The sequence below is a fragment of the Melanerpes formicivorus genome, unplaced genomic scaffold (genome assembly GCF_026170545.1).
Source record: "Melanerpes formicivorus ecotype bairdi unplaced genomic scaffold, bMelFor1.0.p_v2 SCAF_1, whole genome shotgun sequence".
NCBI classification, from domain to species: Eukaryota; Metazoa; Chordata; class Aves; order Piciformes; family Picidae; genus Melanerpes; species Melanerpes formicivorus.
The window spans coordinates 61,069,483-61,081,180 of NW_027142353.1; the positions used below are offsets into that span (position 1 = coordinate 61,069,483).

Here is an 11,698-nt window from a genome sequence, read left to right on the forward strand (position 1 = left end):
TCACCCCATAACCATAGGAACTGGAATACGAGAGAGGAATCACAAGGAGTGAAAAGCAGACAGATCGCCTACCAGAACAGACAAGAGTAAGAATGAAGGCTCTTTCAATTTTGCTTTTAATGTGTGCAGCTGTTTCTAATGCCCTTCCTGTCCACCCAGAGAATGACAGCCAAGGAGACAATGCAAAGCTTGTACAGGTAACTACATTATCAATATCTGAGATCTGTTGACCCTTCTCTTTTTAGATGCAGTCTGCATGTTCCAGATACAAAGCAGTTTGTTGTCCTTCCGAGACATTACTATTGCACAGAACTCTGTTGTTTAGCCTTTGTTGAAGTAGGATGTGTCTGTACAAACTGGAAATGTCAAGTAAATAATAGGCAGGGACAGTGCTGTCTGTTTCTGTTTATCTGTGATCCTCATGACAACATCTGTTATGCTCTAAAAATCACAGACACGTGGTTTTGCCAGCAAAGCACACAAACAATATCAATTCTAAGGTATTTGTTTAAGAAACAAATCAATATATGAAATGTGTTCACTTTGTGATTTTCATTAGGGCTATTTAAATAAATTCTATCCTTGTTCACATTATGTTTTTCATTAGAACTATTTAAATACATTCTATGCTTGTTCACTTTGTTATTTTCATTAGGCCTATTTAAATACATTCTATGCTTGTTCACTTTGTTCTTTTCATTAGAGCTATTTAAATACATTCTATGCTTGTTCACTTTATTCTTTTCATTAGGGCTATTTAAATACATTCTCTGCTTGTTCACTTTATTCTCTTCATTAGGGCTATTTAAATGCATTCTATGCTTGTTCACTTTATTTTTTCATTAGGACTACTTAAATAAATTCTATGCTGTTGAGCCAGATCCAGGCCACCTTGGATGGAAAACAAATGCTGAACCCATAACTCAAAAACTTCAGAAAATGCAACAATTTTTTGGTTTGAAAGTGACTGGAAAAGCAGATACTGAGACATTGGAAATGATGAGGAAACCCAGGTGTGGAGTTCCCGATGTGGGTCTCTACGGTGTTACTCTGCCAGGATGGAAGAAAAGCAATCTGACATATAGGTAATACTTCAACAATTACCTTTTTTAGCTTGAATTTTGGGTTTGCAGGTATTCACATTTGGTATGTTTCAATATAACTTCTACAGGAATTGTTTCCAGCTGGGAATACAAAAGCATTTCTCTTTCGCCAGCTGTTAGCTATGCATATTCCTGAGAGGAATTTCTCTGAGTCAATCTGAGCACTTTGAGTCCACCACAATGTTTTGCCTGTCTTGTATCACTACTTGCAAATGTCTGTGCCTTTGAGAAAAGGATAGCTGCAGAACTCTCTAGCTGAATGTTTTGGTGTAAAAAGGAAAACAAAAGGAGGTAATTCTAAATGAATTTCATTGGTAGATCAGTAGGATGTAGCTTTACGGACCTGCAGTCTGTCTTCAGTCTTTCATTCTTGGGCAGCCTGCATGCAACTAACCTTGGACTGAAACTGATGAGATAAGAAAACTAACGTCTCTTATAACTGCTTTGAACTAATAAGTTCCCTTAATATCCCTTTCTTTCTTTCCTTCTTTTTTCATCTAATTAGCTTGGACAAGAAAGGGGAGGAAGGGGGAGAGGGGTTTTGGGGGGAACCCGAGAGGGGAGTCTCCCTGGGAGGGTTTTTCTGTGTTACATTCTTTCCTGTATATTTTTGTTTATACAAATATCAATACTGTCTATTTTGTCAATACTGTCAATACTGTCTATTTTGTATGTATCCATTGCATTTCATTCTGCTTCCAACATACAGCTTTTCATTCGCTTCTCTGACTGAGTTAGCTGTGCTTTATGTGGTGGGAGGATTAAACCTTCACACTACCACAGTGTCCCGTGAGCCAAACAGAAGTACCAATTGCACCTTGTACAAGCCTTACTGTCTTCAAAATTTGCTAAGATTAAGAGTTCAGTAGTCACAGAAACCTGAAGAGATGACTTCATGCTCAAGAGACAACCTGCTGGCTAAGGGTCTTTTTGAGAAAAACTGATGCTGTGCACACAATTATTGTTATAAACAAGGCAGGCTGGACAGTTACCACGTTCCTCAAACCCACCCAATCCAAAATGGATCTTGGGAGCTACTGAATATGGTCACCATCTTCACAATATTTGAGAATATTGCTAATACTAAGTATTATTACTTGAACCCTCAACTGCAGAATTGTGAACTACACACCAGACATGAGCAAAAAGGATGTGGATAAAGCAGTTGAGAAGGCATTTGAAGTGTGGAGCACTGTCACCCCACTGGTTTTCACTGGAATTCATGAGGGAATAGCAGATATAATGATTGCTTTTGGTACCAAAGGTAATATACTGACTGTATCATAGTATCATAGTATCATTCAGGGTTGGAAGGGACCACAAGGATCATCTAGTTCCAACCCCCCTGCCATGGGCAGGGACACCCCACAATACATCAGGCTGGCCTGCTCTTAAACACCCCCAGGGACGGGGCCTCAACCACCTCCCTGGACAACATATTCCAGGGTTTCACCACTCTCATGGTGAAGAACCTCCTCCTCACATCTAGCCTGAATCTCCCCACCTCCAGCTTCATTCCATTCCCCCTAGTCCTATCACTACCTGAGATCCTGAGAAGTCCCTCCCCAGCCTTCCTGTATAGCAATGGTAAATTTAATGCAAAGATTTTTCCAACAGTTATAAACTCCATGCTGTTTAAATGTATCATTTAGCTCATGGACGTTGCCCTCGTTATTTTGATGGCCCACTTGGTATACTTGCTCATGCCTTTCCACCTGGCAATGGTTTTGGCGGTGATGTGCACTTTGATGAGGATGAAGATTGGACCACAGGCTCAGCTGGTAGGTAAAAATACATTTCTAAAGTGCTATACAGATAGGTAATTTCCTTTCTGACTTTATTTAAGTGGAGGAATAGACTGAGATGAAGCAGAGCATTAATCATAAGAGCAGTTTGAGAACCATAGAACCATAGAATAGAACCATAGAATAGAACCATAGAATAGAATCATAGACTATTACAGGCCATCCCTCAACTGGGTTACAATGACATAAAATCAGCCTGATCTACTCTTAGTTTTCATTTAATTGGTAAAGAAGCCAAGGGGGAAACCCTTTTCAGACACAAATGTTACAGACGTGGGCCACTTTTACCTGGGGTTTGGTAGAGCCCATGCCCACCCACATTTCACAGCCCATGATAAAAGCTTTCTGACTTTCCCCTCCTGGTGCCCATTTTGGCCCCAGGCCTGCTACTATCACACTGCAGAGGAAGCACATGGTGCCTTACAGCAGCCCTGTGAGGAGATCCCTACCACTTAGAAAACATTTCAAACAGACATAATGAAGAGTCTTCACTAATAATAGCAAGATAGGTCCAGCTGTGGGCTGTTACAGCTTTATTCTTCATTCAAGCTAGGATGGGTTTATAAATGAAAGAATTCTCCAAGCAATTTCAGCTTCCTTCCAGCAGCTGGGAGTCTGAATGTGTTATTCAGGCCACCTACTGGGCTGATGTTCAACATGTAAAGCTGATTACAGGTGTGTGCCATTGGGCTAGAAGAGAGTGCTCAGCCATCCGTCTGGGACCTATCTGCTCCCCTCAATCCCTTCCCCTCAACCTGCAGGCTAGCTGAACAATACACACTGCCTCTGAGAGATCCAGCAGTACATGAGCACTGTACACTGTTGTATTTTAGAACCTTTTCTCCTCCATTATTTGGGATGGAAAACTGCAGAGCATAACTGCAGCAGGAGAATTGAGGCTATAGTGCAGGAAAAGCAAGCAACTAATAAACAGGAAGGTGCTGTAAGAGAACTACAAGAGGAAGAAAGGCATGGGTTTATTGTGATGAGAAAACAAGGCAAAAAAAACCAGAAGAAGCAGGATGGGGGGTGGATATGTCATGCTGATAAAATGTAATGTTTTTCCCACACTGGGACTGAATGGGTCAACCCCAGTTTTGCCATGCTTCCTCAGCAGCATGGTTCCAGGGGCCAGACATTGCAGAACTTGGAGAGCTCAGAGAACTCATGAGAGGGAAGGACTGAAAATATGTGTGGAAAAATTGAGGGGTTTGTTGTTGGGGTTTTGTTTTTAGAAATGGACATCTTGGCCTCAGGCAGCCTTACTTGGACAATCAATGCCCACTCCTCTGTTCTGCCACAGACTTAGTATCTTCACTAAATCTGTTGACACTACTGACTTGGTTTGCAGGACAGGTTATCATGCGTCCCTATTTCAGAACGGGATGCATGTTGAAGAAAATTCCATTACTATCTTTTTCCTGTGTTAAGATATTTCACTGGGAACAAAACATGCATAAATGTCATCTTTTATTTCGATGTTTTATTTCACAGGCCTATAGAGAAACCAAACACTTTAAAGTCCTAATGATAAAAAAGCTAAAACATTTTGCCATTTTTCCTTGTCTATTCATGATCTCACCTTTCTTTCTCAAGTTTGTAGGAGGGAGGGTGACACACTGAGTACACTTTGGTACCTCAAGCAAGCACAGAGTGCACCATCCTATCCTTGCCCTGGAGAGCTATTAGCTTGATCTGACTCACTATCTAATTTGTTCTAGCTCAGCCAGGAAACCCCGCCAGGGCACTCCTCAGAGCTGCACCCACGTTCACCCACAGACATCTATTCATGCCACACACATATTTTCAGTAGCTAAGAAAAAGCAGGAAAGAGGGCCAAAAGTTACTCCCTTCTCTTGGGGAAAGAACAAAACCTTATTCTGTGCAAAAATATGTTTGTGTATGTGCCTACCCTAGTGAATTTGAATATGCTGTATGAAAACTACTGGAGCAGTAGCTCTGCTGTGTTCACATCAGACATGAGCAGATCAAAATTAAACTGATCTCCTCTATCTGTTTTTCAAGGGTTCAACTTGTTCCTTGTTGCTGCTCATGAGTTTGGGCATGCCCTGGGTCTCTCCCATTCTAATGACCAGAGGGCTTTGATGTTCCCCAATTATGCCTATGTCAGCCTCAGCGAATTCCCCCTCTCTCCGGATGATATAAGTGGCATTCAGTCCATTTATGGTGAGTAAAATCTCTTCCATAAAGTTTCACCATGAAAAGAACTGCATTCCCTTATGATTTCTTTTAAAGATGCATTTTAAATGTCTCCCTTAGGAGCCCCACCAAATGCCCCAGATAGAAGACCACCCACCCCCACCTCACCTAAAACCTGTGGCTCCCAGATGTCTTTCAATGCCATAACTACACTCCGACAAGAGGTCATATTTCTAAAGGGCAGGTAAATATTGATAGGACATTTGTAAGGTTTATTTTTTCTCTTGATTCCTGGAAAGACTAAATACTTTGGTGGGTCACATGACTATGAAATTTATGATGAGACAAATGGATACAACTTTTAGCAGATATGAATTATACTAATATCCTTTCAGGATCTCTTGGGGGAAAGAAAGAAAGAAAAGAAAAGAAACAAACAAAAAAAGACCACCAACTATGTTTCAGGTTTTTTCCAGAAAACCTCTCTCAATAAGGCTTAATTCCCAAATGTATAGATGGTTATAGCAAGTCATGACATGACTAAATGTTGCAACCTTTTCCTACAAAATTAATACATTCTGCCACATAGATGTGCCAATCAGTCATCTATGTAAACCCAGAGTCATCCTGCTAAATCATCTAGGGAATTGCTTATAGTCAGGCTTATCTGGGACCCTACAACAGGCTGGGGACAGAGTGGTTGGAGAGCTGCCAGGCAGAAAGGGACCTGGGGGTACTGGTTGACACCCAGCTGAACATGAGCCAGCAGTGTGCCCAGGTAGCCAAGAAGGCCAATGGCATCCTGGCCTGCATCAGGAATAGTGTGGCCAGCAGGAGCAGCGAGGTCGTTCTGTCCCTGTACTCAGCACTGCTTAGGCCACACCTTGAGTACTGTGTCCAGTTCCAGGCCCCTCAGTTTAAGAAGGATATTGAGACACTTGAGCGGGTCCAGAGAAGGGCAACAAGGCTGGGGAGAGGTCTTAAGCACAAGCCCTATGAGGAGAGGCTGAGGGAGCTGGGATTGTTTAGCCTGGAGAAGAGGAGGCTCAGGGGAGACCTTCTTGCTATCTACAACTACCTGAAGGGAGGTTGTAGCCAGGAGGGGCTTCTCCCAGGCAACCAGCACCAGAACAAGAGGACACAGTCTCAAGCTGCACCAGGGGAAGTTTAGGCTCAAGGTCAGGAGAAAGGTCTTCCCAGAAAGAGTAATTTGCCATTGGAATGTGCTGTGTGGGGAGGTGGTGGAGTCACCGCCCCTGGATTTGTTCAAAAAAGGATTGGACGTGGCACTTGGTTCCATGGTTTAGTAGTAATGGGGTTTTGGGTGATAGCTTGGACTTGATGATTTCTGAGGTCTTTTCCAACCTTATTGATTCTATGACTCTATGAATTCTCTTACTATATGATACAGGAACAACCAAAACTTTTTCAGATCCTTGTAGCTGATCCCTTTAATCAATTGGCATCAATTAGAAGGGTAATTCCAGAAATAAGCCAGAAGGGAAAAAAAAACTCCCTTGCCACTGAGGAGAGTATTCTCCTTTCTGATCCAGGTAGCTCCACTGACAAGAAAGAGCTTTTAAGTCACAATGTTGTACACATTCTTGTGCATATATAGAAATGTTTGTGGCTTGTTATTTACTGCAAAATCTGTTTGATATTTAAATCAGGCACTTGTGGCGAGTCTATCCTGATAACTTAGAAGTAGAACGTGAATTAATTTCTACCTTCTGGCCAACTCTACCACCTGGTATCGACGCTGCCTATGAGAACAATAAAGATCAGATCCTGTTTTTCAAAGGTGAAGTGATTGCCCATTGGAATGGGCTGCCCGGGGAGGTGGTGGAGTCACCATCATTGGAGGTGTTCAGGAGGAGACTTGATGGGGTGCTTGGTGCCATGGGTTAGTTGTTTAGGTGGGTTGGATTGGTTGATGGGTTGGACACGATGATCTTGAAGGTCTCTTCCAACCTGGTTTATTCTATTATTCTCTAAGGGTTCAGTTACAGTTTCCTTACCTTTAGTTTTGTGGGAAGATGGGAGGAAGGGAGGGTAGCTATGTGTGCATAAAATTCACGTTTGTAGGTTTCATACAACCTACACTAAAGGAGTGCATTTTTTCCTTTACTGTCTGAAAATCTCTGGTGAACTTAAATATGTTGCTCATTTGTTTGTTTGTTTGTTTTTTAACAGGCAACAAATTCTGGGTTATCAGTGGATATCATGTGTTGCTTGGTTATCCAAAGAATATCAACACACTGGGCTTCCCTAAAGGTGTCAAGAGAATTGATGCAGCTGTTTGTAACAGAAATACAGGCAAGACAGACTTTTTCATAGGTGACAAGTACTGGAGGTAAGAAAGAAAAAAAACTCCAAATGTTTTCAAATGATTGACTCCAATAGAAGCTGAGTACAATTTAAAATGTTCATGTGATGAAAGAGAAAGTAGAGCTTTAGGTAACTAGAGCTTTAGGCAACTAGAGCTTTAGGCCACACCTTGAGTCCTGTGTCCAGTTCTGGGCCCCTCAGTTTAGGAAAGATGTTGAGTTGCTGGAACTTGTCCACAGAAGGGCAAGAAAGCTGGGGAGGGGTTTGGAGCACAAACCCTATGAGGAGAGGCTGAGGGAGCTGGGGTTGCTTAGCCTGGACAAGGCTCAGGGGAGATCTTATTGCTGTCAAGAACTACCTGAAGGGAGGTTGTATCTAGGTGGGGGTCTCTTCTCCCAGGCAATCACCACCAGAACAAGAGGACACAGTCTCAAGCTGTGCCAGGGGAAGTTTAGCCTGGATGTTAGGAGTGATTGACCATTAGAATGTGCTGCCCAGGGAAGAGGTGGAGTCACCATCACTGGAGGTGTTTAAGAGAAGACTGGATGAGGTGCTTGGTGCCATGGTTTAGTTGATTAGATGGTGTTGGGTGATAGGGTGGACTTAGTGATCTCGAAGGTCCTTTCCAACCTGGTTAATTCTATTCTATTCTACTCTACTCTATTCCCTTCTATTCTATTCTATACTACTCTATTCTATTTGCATTTCAAAAACTATAGTGATCCTCTTCTCATAAAAATGTTTCTTTGACTCCTACATAGAGAGAAGAGTAGAGTTTTTTGACTTTTGAGAGCTTAAAGGGGTCCTGACATGGACCTGTTTGGAAGCCTTATGCCTCAAAGCTGAAAAACTTCCACCCTGCAGATAATTTTTTAAAATAAAATAGACAAGAGTATCTCTAGAAAAATAAAGATCTGAAAGTTGACCTACTTCAGCTGAAGGCTCTCTGTGGTGGGTTGTGCAGGATTTCTCTGATTTCTGAAGAGTTCTGGATTATCTCTTCCAGACAGACAGAATTGATAGTTCATTATCCTTGCCCTTGACAGGTTGATATTTGAATATAATGGAATGGAATGGAATGGAATGGAATGGAATGGAATGGAATGGAATGGAATGGAATGGAATGGAATGAAATAGAATAGAATAGAATAGAATAGAATAGAATAGAATAGAATAGAATAGAATAGAATAGAATAGAATAGAAATAACCAGGGTGGAAGAGACCTTTGAGATCACCCAACACTATCTAATCAATAAGCTTGTTCTAAATCTTATGTCCAAGATGGCATTGAGTGATTCCTGATTCACAAATATCAGGAAAATGGAAGCAAAAAAATCAGCTCTGGGAAACTGATAGATTCCTCCTGTGTGTAAGGACAACTGCCAAAGAAAGTCTTTGGACTTTCTTCGGGCAACCAGGAGCATGTATGGGTCAAACAGATTTTATCATGACTGTTTGTGGGGTTCCCCAGTGAGACGTAAAATGTCAGCTGGATATTAAGCTGCATGTTGTTTCCTGTCCTTTGTTTTTTATAGTTTTAGAAAGAGTATTTACAGTGTCTTGCATTGCTGGTTTATGGCTTTGGTCACAAGACAAAGGCATGCAAGAAAACCACAGCAAGGAATTCTTACCTAATAACTCAGTCTCTCAGTCTCATGTCACTGTGAAAACTATTTCTTGTATCCAAGGAGAAGTAAAACCAAAGCTTGTTTATTTTCTTGCTGGCTTGTGTGAAGGGTTTGGTTTTTTTTTGTCTGGTTGGGTTTTGGGTTTGGTTTTTTTGTGTGTTTGTTTGTGGGTTTTGCTTGTCTGTGTGCATGTATTGGTTTTTTTTTTTTCCCTGAGTAGGTTCCTCAAAGGCTGGAGAAGACTTTTAAGTTCTCCTTTCACCCCCACCCCCAATTCAATCTCATCTCATAAAAATTGCCCTGGCTCAGTGAGGAACAGGTTGAGTGTATTATAAATAATTCATGTTCTTTTCCTCCATCTAAACCTGTCATCTGATAGGCTAGTAGAGGACTATGTGCAATAGTGGTTGAGGATCCATCCCTGGAGGTGTTTAAGACCAGGCTGGATGAGGCTCTGACCAGCCTGATCTAGTGTGGGGTGTCCCTGCTCATGACAGGAGGGTTGGAACTAGATGATCCTTGTGGTCCCTTCAAACCCTGACTGATACTATGATACTATCCCTAGAGGAGGTAAAGCCCAACCCTGGTGTGAAAAACATGGGTCTGCCTTTCATTTATCTCACTCCAGGTGCATCTCTGGAGCTACATCTGCCTTTATCAGGAAACAAGGAGCCACCTGACATTCTGCAGACATTTGTGCAAGTAGCTAACTTTAGTCTCTGTGAAATCAGTCATAGCACACATGGTGGACACCTGTCAGCACCTTTGCAGAGTCGATATCCAAACCTTATTAAATTGCATTTTGTCTTTCATATGACTTAGGTTTGATGAAAACAGCCAGTCCATGGACAAGGGTTATCCTAGACAGACAGTCAATGACTTTCCAGGCATTAGCCAGAAGGTTGATGCTGTTTTCCAACAGAAAGGTAAATGAAATGAGTTCCTATGTAAAATCAGTTTGTTTGTAAAGAACTGGAGTTCTGGTGCTACAACAAATGCCATTATTGCTGTACCTTGTAAAAGAGAACGGAACAGGTGCTCTCCTTCGTGTACAAAGATGATGTTCCTCACTTCATCAGAAGGAAACTATTTCTGGTATCCACTACCTAATGCTTTACTTTTTTTGTTTACTTCTAGGATTATTCTACTTCTTCCATGGATCAAAGCAATGGGAGTTTGACCCTACTGCTAAAAAGGTTACCCGTGAAATGAAGAGTAACAGCTGGTTCAACTGTTAATGGCATTAAACATTCTGACACACAGAAAATGAGAAGAGAAATCACTCTAGATTTCTCAAAGGTTGTTCATATGTGCTCTACTCTTCAAAAGAGGCAACAGGAGTAGCTTTCAGATATACATCTACTGTTCTAATAAACCTGCATGTCAGCTCTTATTGTAGCTCCAAAGGCTAGAACAAAACTACATTTTTTCCCCCTGATTAAGTGCAAATGTCCAACATAATTCATTATTTTATAGTCCAGATGGGTTTTCAAATATTTTGGCAATAAATGGTTGTAGGCTGAGATCAACTGTTTTCTGCTTTGTGTGTTGAAGTAGATGGGTAGATTCAGACTGGATGCTAGGAGGAAGTTTTTCACCATGAGGGTGGTGAGACACGGCAATAGGTTGCCCAGGGAGGTGGTAGAAGCCTCGTCCCTGGAGGTTTTTAAGGCCAGGCTGGATGTGGCTCTGAGCAACCTGATCTAGTGTGAGGTGTCCCTGCCCATGGCAGGGGGATTGGAACTAGATGATCCATGAGGTCCCTTCCAACCCCAACAATTCTAAGATTCCATGATTCACTAACACAAAAGACACCCTTCAAAACAGAAGGGACATCCTACTTTTATCCTCTCTGATGTTTGGGGGGGGGTTGGCAAGATGCAAAACCAACTTTTTATAACACCACAAGTCAGTGACAAAGTTGTCTGAAGGCACCTGCTTGGACCTCCAGAGTGACTGTGACATTCCATGAGACAAAAGCAGAACACAGTGGAGGGAAGCCCCTGGTTCACAATAACCCCGTGGTAAGCTACAGACTTGTGGGTGTGTGGTTGGAAAGCTGAGACTCAGAGAGGGAGGGTTCTGTTTCACAGTTGATTAAATATAAGTAATCAGCGTAATCAGGTGGCCAAGAATGGCATCCTGCATTGTATTAGAAACAGAGTGGCCAGCAGGAACAGGGAGGTGATCATCCCCCTGTACTCAGCACTGGTGAGGCCACACCTCAACTATTGTTTTCAGTTCTGGACCCCTCATCACAAGAGGGACATTTTGGTTCTGGAGAAGGGCAACAAGGCTGGTGAAGGGCTTGGAGCACACGGCCTCCAAGGAGCATCTGAGGGAGCTTGAGTTGTTCATTCTGGAGAAGAGCAGGCTGAGGGGAGACCTCATTGCTCTCTACAACTACCTGAAGGAAGGTTAGAGGGAGGAGGGGGCCAGTCTCTTCTCCTTGATGACAAGCGATAGGAATAAAGGAAATGGTTTCAAGCTGTGGCAGGGAAGGTTCAGGCTGGATACTAGGAGATACTTCTTCACAGAGAAGGTTGTCAGACACTGGAATGGTCTACCCAGGGCAGTATGGTCTCTTCTCCCAGGCACCCAGTACCAGAACAAGAGGACAAAGTCTCAGGCTGCACCAGGGGAGGTTCAGGTTGGATATTAGGAAGAAGTTCT

The 11,698-nt window shown here is 42.4% G+C and overlaps 1 protein-coding gene across 1 annotated transcript; it reads left to right on the plus strand.

Moving 5' to 3' along the window:
* On the plus strand, positions 1–10,541 carry LOC137444400 (matrix metalloproteinase-27-like). The gene is made up of 10 exons (XM_068145028.1): positions 1–197; positions 847–1,085; positions 2,219–2,367; positions 2,756–2,884; positions 4,934–5,095; positions 5,189–5,312; positions 6,739–6,869; positions 7,262–7,421; positions 9,848–9,951; positions 10,163–10,541. The coding sequence occupies exons 1-10, from the start codon at positions 93–95 to the stop codon at positions 10,261–10,263; spliced, it is 1,404 nt and encodes a 467-aa protein (XP_068001129.1). The 5' UTR covers positions 1–92; the 3' UTR covers positions 10,264–10,541.
* Positions 10,542–11,698: the final 1,157 nt, after the last annotated feature.